The sequence below is a fragment of the Fragaria vesca genome, linkage group LG3 (genome assembly GCF_000184155.1).
Source record: "Fragaria vesca subsp. vesca linkage group LG3, FraVesHawaii_1.0, whole genome shotgun sequence".
In the NCBI taxonomy this organism is placed as follows: domain Eukaryota; kingdom Viridiplantae; phylum Streptophyta; class Magnoliopsida; order Rosales; family Rosaceae; genus Fragaria; species Fragaria vesca.
Window position 1 is genome coordinate 21,035,321 of NC_020493.1, and position 13,653 is coordinate 21,048,973.

The following is a 13,653-nucleotide window of genomic DNA, read 5'->3' on the forward strand; positions in this document are numbered from 1 at the left end:
CTGTTCCGAGTCGGGTTGACGGCATCTAATTTGGATAAAGCTCTTTTCATGAGGTATTTTTCACAAGCAGATGATCGAACGATGGACCACTTTTAGTCCGACTTACGTTTTCTCAATTTACACCCCTAACTAGGTTTCCGCTAAACCAAACTCCTCGAATCTGTACATGTTATCACACAGTTGATCATTCAGACAATTCTGATGATTTTGGCCTCCCTAATAAGAAAAATGCTCCTTGGATATTTAGCAATAGAAGGCAAAAAGCCAAAAACTAAGGAAGGTATAGTGGCATAAAAACATGTTGGTTTGGACACCTCACACCTGCAATGCCCAACTGCCTATTATTTTGGCCGTTAGCCCGCACAAAAGAGCAAAGAAAGACCAAAAAGCGGAAAATAAAAATCAAATAAAGAGGGAGAAGATATACCAAACACTTGGCTGAGGAGTTTAAACAAATAAATTCGTTTTCTTTTTTCAAGCAATAAGAATATATGAATGGTCACTGATTCAGTTTCAGCAAGACTGCCAAGTTGTGCCTCTCAGGCCACCCAACAATGGCTTCCCTTTGTCTCAACTCATTGCCTCTGCCTCCATCTTCTCAGCCTCGCAAGCTATTAGAGACTCCTTCTCCTTCTTCACTGAACAGTTATGGCAAAGCAGAGGCCTCCAAGCCCATAGTCGTCAGTGGAAACCCACCCACTTTTGTCTCTGCTCCCGGTCGCCGGATTGTCGCCGGTAAGTGTTCTCTGAATCTTTGCATTTCCGTATATGTATTTTGATACGTATTTTTCTCGAAGAGAGGTTAGCATTTCATTTACCAGTAAATGAAAGTTTGAAGTTTTTTTGATCAAATTTGCTGAAAGTATGCATTGGAACTTAATATGTAGGATTGATGCCAATAATCAAGAGAGGTTTTGTCAATTGCATGTGGTTCAATCCGATGTGCTTAAATAATACTTCCTTGTTACATTTACGCCGTGTATCATCCCATTCAAATGTTGCTACATGTTAAATTTCGATAAAATTAGAGCTAAAATTATGACATAGGAACTTCAAAGACAGAATCTTTGTCACTACATTTATTATTATAAGAGACAAGATATGAGTGCAAGGGTGGTGATTGGATAGATACATATCAAAATCTCCTAGTAATGACTGTTATCTGGTAGACTTGTTGAATTCTCATTTGCAATGTAGCCAATTATTGAAAAGCTATGCAATTGTTAAAATTGAATATCTGAAATGGTGAAGACATCCATGGGTGGTGTGGTGATCAACAGTGTCTCTAGTATTTCTCAGCTCATGGTTTACAAAATACAATCTCTTACTGCGCTTGTGTACATATAGTTGGGGATCTACATGGAGACCTTTATCAAACAAGATGTGCACTTGAGATGGCTGGTGTGTTGAGTTCAGATGGTGAAGACTTGTGGACAGGTGGAGAAACGGTAAAGTTAGAATCTTTAATATGGTCTTCTTATGTTAAAGAGCTACCAAGTTTTGGAGAACATGAGGATAAATTTGTTTCCTTTGAACCTTAGGTATTAGTTCAGCTTGGAGATATACTTGATCGAGGTGAGGATGAAATTGCCATTTTGTCATTGCTGCGATCCTTGGATATCCAGGCAAAGGCTGAAGGTGGAGCAGTTTTTCAGGTTTGTACAGAAAACTTGGAACTATTGCACTGCTGGATTGCGTATTAGATGCTTGAAATGTTCTAGCTTTTATGAACCACACATGTTCTTCACAGTACACTAATTTTAAGATCTCTTTTAAATTAAGTTCAAGGATTTAATGATGTTCTATTCTATTCCTTGTACTGGTATAGGTTAATGGAAATCATGAAAGCATGAACGTGGAGGGGGACTTTCGATTTGTAGACGATGGTGGATTTGATGAGTGTCTTGATTTCTTGGAATACTTTGATGACTGTAGAGATGACTGGGAAGAAGCTTTTGTTGACTGGATTGGTGTCTCTCAAAAGTTAAAAGTAGATAGGAAAATGCCGCAAAATTATTGGGATCCATGGAATCTAGTGAGGGTACTGAAGTCCTCTACTTCCCCTTTTATTTCTTTAGCAGCTACTATTTTAATGTTGATCTTGATGAAGTTCTTTCAATATTAGGACAGAGGCAAAAGGGTGTGATTGCCAGATCAATCCTTCTAAGACCAGGCGGTCCATTGGCGTGTGAATTAGCACGACATCCTGTTGTTCTGAAGGTCAATGACTGGCTCTTCTGTCATGGTGGTCTTGTTCCTCACCATGGTAAACAATAGTACTACAGTTTGATCTAAGTGTGTTTTTGCGTGTGTGTTTCTTAGATTAGAAGTATTATTAATTTCGTATTTGGATATTTGCAGTTGCATATGGAGTTGAGAGGATGAATAGGGAAGTATCTCAATGGATGAGAGGCCTCAGTGAGAGTGAGGATGATCCTGACATCCCTTTCATAGCCACAAGGGGATATGACAGTGTAGTTTGGAATCGTTTGTACTCGAGAGATAACTCAGAGTTCGATGACTACCAGAGTAACCAGGCAAGTAAATAACAATGCTTTAATTTCATTGACATGGAAATGGGAGAACTAGGAATAGTTTCAAAATGAGTTTCTGCTATTGTGCTGGTTTTATGGTGACTCACATCTTTTTCCTGACTCAGTTGGCTTTGAAATGAAATTCTTTGTCAGATACACTCTATTCTTGAAAGGACACTACATGCAGCTGGTGCCAAGGCAATGGTAGTCGGTCATACTCCTCAAACTGCAGGAGTAAACTGGTAAGGGCGTATACTTTCAGTATACATATCTCTTCTTTTACGTCAAAGAAGAACAGTGTATATGGGAAGGGGTTTCCCTCATCTTTCGTAAACTTGATTCCTATTTTTATGCATTCCCCTTGCAGTAAATACAATTGTAGCATATGGCGGATTGATGTTGGGATGTCACGTGGAGTTCTTAATTCAAGACCAGAGGTAAGCTATGTACATGGAGGAGATATAGAAAGTGTGCATGTAGTGAATCATAAGATTACAGAGTAACATTAGTATGAATCTTTTTATATTATCTGAGTATATCGAATCTCACTTACATTGTCCAGTCTAGACCATAGGGCCTCTACAGCTCAAGCTCAATTTCTCGTTGCCTTATTGTTTGTGATATTAGACTTTAGTTCTGTATTACTTTGGACTTGTTTTACAAGTTCTTTTAGTAAGGGACAATAAATTCTCTCAAGGACAATAAGTTTTAGTGGCTATTCTATTCATAGAATCTAATAAAATTAGATGAGATCTTTGACTTACAGTAACCAGCTTTAGGTCGATTAGTTTTTCATTGCCTTTTGATATCAGCCATTACAGTTAAGATATTTACTGTACATTTTGACCATTTGTTTTACAGGTTCTAGAAATAAGAGGTGATAAAGCAAGAGTTATCAGACGTAAGAGGGATAGCTTCAGTGAACTCAATGTTGTGGATTATCTATAGAGACAAGCATACATGTTGCTTCCATGGATTAGATTGTTTATAAAACAGAAGATTAATCGACTTTGATAAAGGCTTAGGATCATTTTTGACAATCTTGAGAGCAGAAAACAGAAGAGCAGAGAGGCAAAACCAGCTGCTGTATCATATCGTACGTACACATATACCCGAAAGTACAAATTGTGTGCTTGCTTCAATCAAAATGACCAATTGGGTTTTACAGTGATTCAGTTTGATTAGCTACAGATATGCTGTTATCTGGTCTCACCATGCAGATGTGTTGGTTGTTTTCACTGTTAATATGTACATATATTTCAACTTAGCTAGTAGATCATATATATACAGAGTGTAAACATTTGAGTATAGTTGAAATTTATATTGCAATCACAGTTTCTTGTCTTTATAGAGTGATTTTGATAGCGCTTTAAATTTAGGACTATATAGTCTTTTAAATTTAGTCCCTGATTGTTCCCAAACATGGGATTTGTGGGCTTAGACTACATAAGCAGTCCAGTCCCTCCTAGTCCCATGTACCAAATGTGCAGTAAGGCTTTTAATATCACAAGTTCACAGCAAGGGTGTTGTGGTAGTTGGTTGTCTAAACAAGAAATCTGGAGGTTGACAAACTTCTTAACCTAATCTGATAATTTACATAAGGTGTTGCAAGCATGAAAGTTTATTGTCAATCTAGCAGTTTATCAAGTTCTCAACCTTCCTGCATCTCCAATAATTATCTTTTTTTAATCGAAAAAAATAATGATATTTTGTATTATCCAAAAACAAGTTCTCAATTTTCCTCCATTATTAATTGTTTTTCACAAATTTATAATGCGGTTGCAATATCGTCCATATCATATCTCGTCATGTCAGACTTGGAGAAAACTAGATTTGTCAAATAAAATAAAAGAAATAGTAAAGATGTGGAACACATAAAAAAGAAGATATGAGCTCAAAGTTTCTTTACACATACGCCTTTTTTGAACATGTGACGATATGCTTTTGTGACATTCTTGATTTCTCCTTCCAACATGTTCGTTGTCCATCAAATGTTATTGCTCATCGCTAGATTTATTTACATTATTTATCATAATCTATTACATATATCGTCTTTCATTTATAATAGACTAGTTAGACAAAAAATACAGATATGTAATACCATTTAGTCACATTTATAAGTAAGAGTTGCGAGTTTTGAGTTTTTCATAGACGCAAAATTTGTAGCGGTTGGCCATCTTCTTCTATATAAAAGAAAAAAAATAAAAAAGCAGTTGGCCGGTGTACCTTGATTTCGATCCCAAAATCTCCAACGTCTAGTCCCTCTAACCTTCGTAAACTCCGCTAACCTGAACCCCCACCGCGCATTATATCACTCCCCTCTCCCTTCTCTGATATGCGCACCCTTCATAACCTGCACCACCACCGCTCCCTTATCCTACGCACCTCTCTCTCCACCATGTCCGCCGCCTCTCTCGCCGTATCCCCCATTTCTCTCAACTTCTCGGGGCTCCGAAATGGCACCGCCCGCCCCGTCCTCGGTGTCCGCAACCTCTCCCGATCTAGGGTTTCCATGAGCGTCTCCGTTGGATCATCGCCGACTGTAACCGACGACGCCTTGTTCGCCGATTACAAGCCCACCAATGCTTTCCTCTTCCCCGGCCAAGTAAGCTCAACAATGTCGTTGCTTTACTGCTCTGAGATTAGTTCAATTTGGAATTGCTTCCTGAAAATCTCAGTTTGATATGGAAATGTGAAATTGAGTAGTTCAGTTTTGCTGATGTGAAATTAGTAATTAGTGTTCTTAATTGTGGATTCAGCTGAATTTGATTTGTGTTGTGGTGATTTTAGGGTGCACAAGCACTTGGAATGGGAAAGGAAGCTCAGAGCGTGCCGGCAGCTGCAGAGTTGTACAAGAAGGCAAATGATATTTTAGGGTAGGAAGTGAACTGTTTTCGTCGATTTTTGAACTGTCATTGTGCAATCATTTACTTTTCGGTGATGATTTTGTGTTTGTGGTGTTTGCAGGTTTGATCTTTTAGATGTTTGTATCAATGGACCGAAGGAGAAGCTGGATTCTACTGTTATAAGCCAGGTATGTGCTGAATTGCATTGTTTGGTTTATAGGTAGTGCGCATAATAGGAGTTTTTGTCAAATGTTGAAGGATACAATTGTGTTCTTGGTAGGAATTGATCAGTATCTACTTTGCAGCCAGCTCTTTATGTCACAAGTCTAGCTGCTGTTGAGTTGCTCCGTGCACGCGATGGAGGTCAGCAGATCATTGATTCTGTTGATGTTACATGTGGTCTAAGTTTGGGAGAATACACTGCTCTTGCATTTGCTGGTTCATTTAGGTGAGCCACTATGTCGAGCAAGATATAGCTATAGGTGGAACTAAAGGCTTCATTGAACCAAAATCGAATTTTGTATAAAAACCTTTTCTTTAGATCATTAACTTAATCACCTCATTTGTGCGATTATGCACAAGAGTTAGGCATGATTTGAAAACTTTCCGTGATTACTATATAGGGAAAATGCTGCATATGGCCTGGTTTAGTGTAGGAGTTTAATGCACTAGCTGTCGCAGATTTACTGCATTTCTATGGTCTTCTGTAGCGTTATCTTCTTGTACTAATGTTTCTTTTGTTGTTGGTTTTGATTTCAATGTCAGCTTTGAGGATGGGCTCAAGCTGGTTAAACTGAGGGGAGAAGCTATGCAGGTATAACTTTTTAGTTGTAAAACATGCTTGTGTTAGCTTAAGCTGGTCTCAATTCGTAATCCTAAAAGGTATAGGTTTTGATATTTTTCTGTATTATTTTCAAATTCCTCCAGGAAGCTGCCGATGCTGCCAAAGGTGCCATGGTCAGTGTCATAGGGTTGGACTCAGACAAGGTTCAACAGCTGTGTGACGCAGCCAATGAAGAAGTTGATGACAAGGACAAAGTTCAAATTGCAAATTACCTATGTACTGTAAGTATTTTAAATTTTAAATCCTACTTAGTAAGCTTCACCAGACAATTGATGCTTCCTTGATGTTAACAATAATCTTGGCCATGACACCGCATGATTCTATTGTCGTAGGGAAACTATGCTGTATCTGGAGGTGTGAAAGGAGTGGAAGCACTAGAAGCCAAGGCAAAGTCATTCAAGGCCCGAATGACGGTACTTTCTTAATCTATAATTCAATTTAGACTTCAATGGAATTCTGCACTTCCATCAATAGAAATGACGAAGCCCCCTGCCTGCTTCCCGTTACACAGGTGCGTCTAGCTGTTGCTGGTGCTTTCCACACTAGGTTTATGGACCCAGCTGTATCAAGATTGGAAGCGAAATTGGCAGCAACACAGATTAGAACTCCCAGAATACCGGTAATCTCCAACGTTGATGCACAGCCACATTCAGACCCTGAAGTGATTAAGAAAATACTGGCTCGCCAGGTAAGTCTGTTGGAACTTTCCTTTCTCCATCGCTTGAGTCTTAACTATAAGGAATATTAATCTGGACACTTTAGCACCAATTTACAGGTGACTTCCCCTGTTCAGTGGGAAACAACAGTCAAGACTCTCCTTTCTAAGGGGCTGAAAAAGAGTTACGAATTGGGACCTGGAAAGGTCAGAATCACTTGTACCAAAGACTTCTAGAATCCTAGTATACATTCCTTAGCTATTTAGTCTTTCCATTCTCATGTTTTTATTTGGGTCAAACATCAGGTCATTGCTGGCATTGTGAAGAGAATGGACAGAAGCGCCGAAATTGAAAACATTGGAGCTTAAAAAAGCAACCCGGATGCAAATTCTACTACTCCAGTTGAGTACCCAATTACCAAATTGATACAGTTGCCAATGGCTGCAGTTCAGAGAGAGTTAGGCAGCAGTTGTTTGTTCAGTCAGACCGAGACGATGCCTGAATTTCAAGTTTTCCGGGAAAGTAGTTACTAGCATTTAGAGTTTTGTTTGGGTTAGAAATTCCTGTTATCATTATCAAATAAAAGATGGGTGTTCTTCTCATTTTGTAAGCTTTGTGATTCAGTGTAGAATAGTGTACTAAGCTGAAAATCTGGTTCTTGTAATGATATTACTCTCAGTAATCAAAACGAACAATCTTACATTACATTCAATTCTAATCCAATTCAATTCAAGAAAACAAGAATAATGCCTTAACTCTGGGGTGACTGCCGGAGCCGGCGAAGGCGATCCATCCAGTTCTCTTCAGGGATCCGATCCGCCCAATCCGGAGCCACTCCAGCAAACGAAATCCCCCTCATCGCCTCCATAACCCTCGTCGCATTCTCCGGCGTCAAGGGCGCGTTCCGGCGACTCTCGTCTTCTCTGATCGCGCTCCTGATCGCCGAATCAGCACCCTCTCCAATCTCATCTTCCTCCTCCACTTGGCTGCTGCTGCTACCGCCATTCTCACCCTCAACGCCGTCGTTTAATCTGATCGACGACACTCCCATCTGCGCCTGGTTCAGAATCAAACCGTTGGGGAGGAGCTGCGAGTGAGAAACAACAGCGTCGTTTGCGAGATGCTGATCCTCGTCGTCGGAATCGACGGCGGAGACTGGCTGGTAGTACTCGGCGGCATCGTCGTCGTCGATGTTGGTGTCGGAGTCGCTTCCGCTGTGGTTTTCTAGAGCTGCGATACACATATCATCAGAATCTGAATCAAAAACGAAGACAGAAGAAAGGAAATGAAGGAAAAGAGAGAGAGGAGATTTGATGATTAAGAAGTGAGACCTTCCATGAAATCGTTAGGAGAGATAGCGTTCATGGTTCGCAGTCTCTTTCAAAGAATCGAGTCTGGGTGTCTATAAATGGAGGAATATATAGAAGAAAATGAAAAAAACAGTTGCACCAGCCGGGAATCGAACCCGGGTCTGTACCGTGGCAGGGTACTATTCTACCACTAGACCACTGGTGCTTCTTGTTGTGGATATGGTGCATCATTGCTGTCATGGTGGTAAGTAAAACGTGTAGTTTTTATAAGAATATCAAGATATAATAGTATAAAGGATTAAATTCAGTTTAGCCCCTCATACTTTAAGTCAATAATCAGTTTGGTCTTATATCTTTTTTTTTAATAACGTTGGTCCTTGAAGTTCTATTTCACATCAGTTTAGTCTAATTTTTGAATTGCTCTCCTTACCATGACATCATGCACTGAGTTGTCCACGACACAAGGACCCGGTTTCTGACTTAAAAGGGTAAAATAATCATTTTATCATATACCAAAATGAAAAGAACAACATACAGTTCATCATCAATCCTTCAACTCCCTCCGTTTCTGGAATTTAAGCAACATAATAACTTAACTCTGTTCCAATGCTACTACCAAGCTCAACCAAACCTAGAAAATCTCAACTCCTCCATTCTTAATTAAACCACCCTGCACAATAATTGAACACTACCAAAATCCCAGAACTCCAACTTCTTCAATCTCATCCCAAAAATCAAAACTGACTATCTCATACAAATTCAGTATACTAACAAAGCCGGAAACCAATTCATTCAACCCCCACCGCTGCCGTGAACAACATCACTCACGATGGTCCTCCTCTGCCTAAAACCCAAATTCTCCCAAACATCACCAAACTCTATTCCAATTATATACAAAGGTAGAGCTCGAAGAGAAGATCAAGGTTCATACCTCAATTGCCTTCGACGGTGGACAATGGCCGGAAAACACATAAACTCGCGGGAAAACTGCTTGAGCTTCAATTAATCAATTCTCAGTCATGGAGGCTCATCTGAAGAAATCGGGACCACATACAGAACGGGGATGGCGAGACTAAGCTATCCACACTAGTCACGCTTGTCGCCATGACCGGAATCGAAAACTCAATCGGAGAGGCAGTCACCTTCTCTCCTCCGATTCTCTTTCAGCAGCGCTCCTCCATGAAATATGAAACAACAGAGACGTCGAGGATGGCGAGAAGAAGCCCTGGCCATCGATGGGACGTCGAGAGACGGCTGGACGACGGAAGGGAGCGCTAAGCTCCGTCGCAGCTCGAGACGGGGTCTGGGACTCCGACCTCTATATACTCTAATCCAACGGAGAGTGGAGAGTTTGTTATATTGATGAGGGCAATATATGATAAAATGACTATTTTGCCCTTTTAAGTCAAAAACTGGGCAATTGTGTCGCCGACAACTCAGCGCATGACGTCATGGTAAGGAGGACAATTTAAAAATTGGACTAAACTGATATGAAATAGAACTTCAAGGACCAACGTTATTAAAAAAAAAAGATATGGGACCAAATTGATTATTAACCTAAAGTATGAGGAGACAAACTGAATTTAATTCTAGTATAAAAACACTTGAAAAGAAATTGTTTATAGGATACACTCAATTGATTCACTTAATAGTCATTTATTCTTATATTGTGGCATAAACTATCGTATGTTATAAGCATAGTTGTACGTATCGTGTATTTCGAAATGGAAGTATGTATGTGTTTAATTTATTGTAATGTATCTCGCTTATAAAGTATTTATGTTAAGAGAATAAGTTGAAGATTCATTATTAACCGTATGTATCTTGTGTTTTTGAGAAAGGTAACGATGAGTTTTCATTTACTAAGGCGTTGGGCCATAATAAAGATCTGATAAGGTGGTTAGCTCTGACAGTTAGACGGGTAAGAGTAAACATTGATGAGGCTTATGATCATATGAGGGTTGTGGTGGGTGAGAGTTGAGATTAGGGATCACATTGGGTCATGCTAGGCGGCTTCGGCTCGCTCTTTACCCATGCTCAGTATGATCTCCGTATAAAGGCTGAGGCCATGAGAGCTGGTCTTTTATGGTTATTCATTAAAGTTACAGCGATATTGAGGTCCATAATGATTGTGCAGGGCTCATCGGCATGATGCTTAAGGATAGGTCCCGATGGGAATGATTTCTCTACTCTTAGTCACATACTAGACTGTAAAATGCAAAACTCTAGCTTTTTACTTGTTGGCTGCTTCAACTATGTGCATCGTGAAGCAAATGATGTGTCAAATGGACTTTCTCCCAACTTAATTCATAATGTTCACTTTCCCAATGATTGCACTTTTTTCACAAGGTTGTATCCTATTGTTTCTTTTAATAATAACTATATGTGGGGCTGAGCCTCTCGGTTCCAAAATGACAGGTTTTCATTTTAGAACTATAAGAAAAAATCATGTATTTGAATCAAACATTGTTTTATGCAAAAAGTATAGTAGTTGTGTCCTTGAAGTGTTGACAACTTGAGATCTTCATCAAATGTGTATGTCATGTAGTTATTTGTCTATCCAAAATAACTTTTACAAGTTTACAAGTTTTGAGCAACAATAAAGGCAGTAAAAAGATGGGAAGCAGTCGAAAACACTGAGCTACTCAGAAATAACAAAAGTTAAAATAAATGCACCAGCCGGGAATCGAACCCGGGTCTGTACCGTGGCAGGGTACTATTCTACCACTAGACCACTGGTGCTTGTTACATGTAAGAGGCTAAAAAGTAAATTATGTAGACAATATAGATTGTGAGGCACCACAACTATCTCAATTTTTTTTGGTAGAACTACACAACTTTCTTGAACCACTCATTTGGGCTGTGCAAGCTTGCCTAGAGCTACTAGCGACTTAGCCAGGCTGCTAGGGAGAGAGAGAGAGAGAGAGAGAGAGAGAGAGAGAGAGAGGGGAGAGAAAGCACTGGAAAGCGGGAAAAATGGCAGTTCCCATTTTCAGGGCCTCAGTTCCCAAGTCTCACCCACTCATTAACTCCCTGTTTTCTACTTCATTTACTGATGAACCTTCAAAAAAGAGGAGGATGTTAGTCTCTTGTGCTCCATCAGAAACCAAGCCTGTTCGGTGAGCCAATCTTCAGTCCTCATTCCCCTGTCTCTGTTTCCATTCATATTGGTATTGTGTAAGTCTAGTAACTTGAGCATTGGAGCTTGTAATTAATGAATTCTATGGCATCTTTGTAGGGAAGAGCTGACTTTCTGTGTTGGAACTCATCTTATTCCACACCCCAGCAAGGTAGTTATTGCAAAGCTTCATTCTTTACATTCCCACCATAGATATTTGTGTTGCAGTTGAAATCTTTCTGTAAGTGCTTTTAGTTTTTATCAAGGCATTTGTGTGTTTAGTTGTTTACAAGTTTTGGTGTTTGGAAAGGTTGAAAAAGGAGGGGAAGATGCTTTCTTTGTGAGCAGCTACAATGGGGGAGTTATTGCTGTTGCTGATGGTGTATCTGGGTATGAATTTCAAGATTCTCAGTTCGAGGAAGAATGAAAATGAAAGACATGTACACTTTTGAATTCATTGATGACTTGCAAGAAATGAAACAAAGAATTTGGATTTATGAACTTGTTCTAGATGAACTAGAGTACTAGACACATAGTTCACTTGTTAAGTCCCAGAGTTTCTGATTTTCCCATTTTTTGTCTTGCCAGTTGGGCTGAACGAAATGTGGATCCGTCATTGTTTCCTAAAGAATTGATGGCCTATGCTTCGTCTTTTGTGGACGATGTGGAGGTGAAGAATTGCCATCGTTTATTTCTCATTATATTCTTGAGTTTAAGCATATGTAGTGTTGTGTAAACAATCCATGACATCTAGCTTATGTAGCAGGTGAACGATAATCCTCAGGTTCTGATAGGAAAAGCACATGCTGCTACCTCCTCTATAGGTTCTGCTACCGTGTAAGTTGATCACTGTGCAAGATACCCTTGCTGTACCAGTCATTTCTATCAAGCCTTGAACACATTTTTCCAAACACACATATTTACTTGCTTTACTTCGTATGACTAGGATTGTTGCCATGCTGGAGAGGAATGGCGTCCTGAAGATTGCCAATGTCGGGGATTGTGGACTTCGGGTTATTCGTGAAGGTAACAACAAAATGGTTTTGATTTGTGCAACGTTGTGTGCTCTCAGCTTAATTTTGTCTTCTGAACTTGCAGGTAAAGTATATTTTTCTACATCTCCACAGGAACATTATTTCAATTGTCCCTTCCAACTTAGCTCTCAAGCTTTCGGCCAAACTTACCGTGATGCAGTGGTAATTATCCTTTACCCTACACTATGTGATTGCCATCTACATCCTAGTCACTCTGAATTTTTCTTGATATTCTATTATGAATCAACTTCAGACAATTCTGGTGATATAATTCTGGATAGTCCTTTCCAATTGCAGCTTAGCACTGTTGAGTTGATGGAAGGAGACACCATAGTAATGGGTTCGGATGGACTTTTTGATAACGTATTCGACCATGAAATTGTTTCAACATTGACAGGATACAGAGATGTTGCAGAGGCTGGTAGATGTTTCTAAAATTAACAAATGCTATGAGGATAAGAAACTATTGTACATTATGTTCTACTAACTGAAAATTGATTTTAATGCTAGCAAAGACGTTAGCTAATTTGGCAAGCAATCATTCCCTGGATTCGAACTTTGATTCTCCCTACATCATCGAGGCCAGAGCCAGCGTAATATAACTTATCTGACTTTACTAGCTAGCTTATAAATCATAACGGTTAAAGAAACTTAAGCATATGACTTTGCTCTTTCATCTTACAGGGTTTTCAAGCTCCTTTTTGGAAGAAAATACTTGGAATGAAGCTAACAGGTAAAAAACTAAAAATATACCTAGTTTAATGTCGAATGGCTATTTCACACTCATAACATTGCAGCCATTGTTCTAACTTCTAACATTTCAAGTTTCATTTGGAGAAGTTAAATTTATTGACCTTGTAACAAAATGAGATGAAAAGAGCTCGAGTGTTTTGGCAAGATTGAATTTTCTTTGGAAGACCAAACGGCCTCAACTTGTACTTCAGAGGGTACAGTGTAATCAGGCCTTGTTTTGATAGAACTACCTCAATTTATGCAGGTGGAAAGCCAGATGATATCACTGTGGTGGTCGGTAAGGTTACAAGCCTATGAAGCGTTGTGGTCTTCTCCAATGGATTCAAACTTAGGATAGCTGTTGCATACAGTTTTACACTTCTACTGCAGCTGTTTTTAACAGTCATAAAACTTTGATGAATATTACAGCTACCGGATATTTTTAGTCATGGAAGTACCACCTCAAAAAATGGTGGATACATTTACGCATAAGGCAAAGGCATTGCTACTGCAAATTTCAAAATAGTGAAATGTACATTCATACTAGAGCCTCAATTCGTGCTCTACAAAGTTTGTGAA

General features: G+C 39.4%; 4 protein-coding genes and 2 non-coding genes across 6 annotated transcripts; 3 read left to right on the plus strand and 3 right to left on the minus strand.

Annotated features, from left to right (window-relative positions):
• Positions 1 to 524: 524 nt before the first annotated feature.
• Positions 525 to 3,506, plus strand: LOC101307185 (uncharacterized protein At1g18480-like). The gene is made up of 9 exons (XM_004294717.1): positions 525 to 735; positions 1,348 to 1,448; positions 1,542 to 1,655; positions 1,829 to 2,041; positions 2,131 to 2,266; positions 2,362 to 2,537; positions 2,688 to 2,776; positions 2,902 to 2,971; positions 3,396 to 3,506. The coding sequence occupies exons 1-9, from the start codon at positions 555 to 557 to the stop codon at positions 3,480 to 3,482; spliced, it is 1,167 nt and encodes a 388-aa protein (XP_004294765.1). The 5' UTR covers positions 525 to 554; the 3' UTR covers positions 3,483 to 3,506.
• A 1,175-nt stretch (positions 3,507 to 4,681) lies between these two features.
• LOC101307471 (malonyl-CoA-acyl carrier protein transacylase, mitochondrial-like) lies at positions 4,682 to 7,590 on the plus strand. The gene is made up of 10 exons (XM_004294718.1): positions 4,682 to 5,139; positions 5,325 to 5,410; positions 5,502 to 5,568; positions 5,686 to 5,828; positions 6,146 to 6,194; positions 6,308 to 6,445; positions 6,557 to 6,637; positions 6,736 to 6,912; positions 7,000 to 7,086; positions 7,186 to 7,590. Exons 1-10 carry the CDS (start codon positions 4,870 to 4,872, stop codon positions 7,246 to 7,248), a joined length of 1,161 nt encoding a protein of 386 aa, XP_004294766.1. The 5' UTR covers positions 4,682 to 4,869; the 3' UTR covers positions 7,249 to 7,590.
• On the minus strand, positions 7,499 to 8,275 carry LOC101307766. The gene is made up of 2 exons (XM_004294719.1): positions 8,212 to 8,275; positions 7,499 to 8,110 (listed from the first exon to the last, which is right to left on the minus strand). The coding sequence occupies exons 1-2, from the start codon at positions 8,243 to 8,245 to the stop codon at positions 7,632 to 7,634; spliced, it is 513 nt and encodes a 170-aa protein (XP_004294767.1). The 5' UTR covers positions 8,246 to 8,275; the 3' UTR covers positions 7,499 to 7,631.
• Positions 8,276 to 8,324: 49 nt separating this feature from the next.
• On the minus strand, positions 8,325 to 8,395 carry TRNAG-GCC. The gene has a single exon. It is a non-coding gene; the product is annotated as a tRNA-Gly (tRNA).
• Positions 8,396 to 10,861: 2,466 nt separating this feature from the next.
• TRNAG-GCC lies at positions 10,862 to 10,932 on the minus strand. Its single transcript has one exon. It is a non-coding gene; the product is annotated as a tRNA-Gly (tRNA).
• Positions 10,933 to 11,236: 304 nt separating this feature from the next.
• LOC101313971 (probable protein phosphatase 2C 26-like) lies at positions 11,237 to 13,392 on the plus strand. Its single transcript, XM_004296001.1, has 11 exons — positions 11,237 to 11,309; positions 11,429 to 11,480; positions 11,619 to 11,698; positions 11,897 to 11,978; positions 12,075 to 12,145; positions 12,255 to 12,334; positions 12,407 to 12,504; positions 12,640 to 12,763; positions 12,853 to 12,935; positions 13,027 to 13,075; positions 13,340 to 13,392. The coding sequence occupies exons 1-11, from the start codon at positions 11,269 to 11,271 to the stop codon at positions 13,390 to 13,392; spliced, it is 813 nt and encodes a 270-aa protein (XP_004296049.1). The 5' UTR covers positions 11,237 to 11,268.
• Positions 13,393 to 13,653: the final 261 nt, after the last annotated feature.

Excerpts from the sequence above, each read along its gene's own strand:
- LOC101307185 (XM_004294717.1), top strand. The coding sequence starts at position 555 with ATGGCTTCCCTTTGTCTCAACTCATTGCCTCTGCCTCCATCTTCTCAG. Across the intron at positions 736-1,347 it reads CGGTCGCCGGATTGTCGCCG|TTGGGGATCTACATGGAGAC; the intron begins GTAAGTGTTCTC and ends GTGTACATATAG. Across the intron at positions 1,449-1,541 it reads TGTGGACAGGTGGAGAAACG|GTATTAGTTCAGCTTGGAGA; the intron begins GTAAAGTTAGAA and ends TTTGAACCTTAG.
- LOC101307471 (XM_004294718.1), top strand. The coding sequence starts at position 4,870 with ATGCGCACCCTTCATAACCTGCACCACCACCGCTCCCTTATCCTACGC. Across the intron at positions 5,829-6,145 it reads GCATTTGCTGGTTCATTTAG|CTTTGAGGATGGGCTCAAGC; the intron begins GTGAGCCACTAT and ends TTTCAATGTCAG. Across the intron at positions 6,913-6,999 it reads AGAAAATACTGGCTCGCCAG|GTGACTTCCCCTGTTCAGTG; the intron begins GTAAGTCTGTTG and ends ACCAATTTACAG.
- LOC101307766 (XM_004294719.1), bottom strand. The coding sequence starts at position 8,245 with ATGAACGCTATCTCTCCTAACGATTTCATGGAAG. Across the intron at positions 8,111-8,211 it reads TCCTAACGATTTCATGGAAG|CTCTAGAAAACCACAGCGGA; the intron begins GTCTCACTTCTT and ends TGTGTATCGCAG.
- LOC101313971 (XM_004296001.1), top strand. The coding sequence starts at position 11,269 with ATGTTAGTCTCTTGTGCTCCATCAGAAACCAAGCCTGTTCG. Across the intron at positions 11,310-11,428 it reads TCAGAAACCAAGCCTGTTCG|GGAAGAGCTGACTTTCTGTG; the intron begins GTGAGCCAATCT and ends GCATCTTTGTAG. Across the intron at positions 12,335-12,406 it reads ACTTCGGGTTATTCGTGAAG|GTAAAGTATATTTTTCTACA; the intron begins GTAACAACAAAA and ends CTGAACTTGCAG.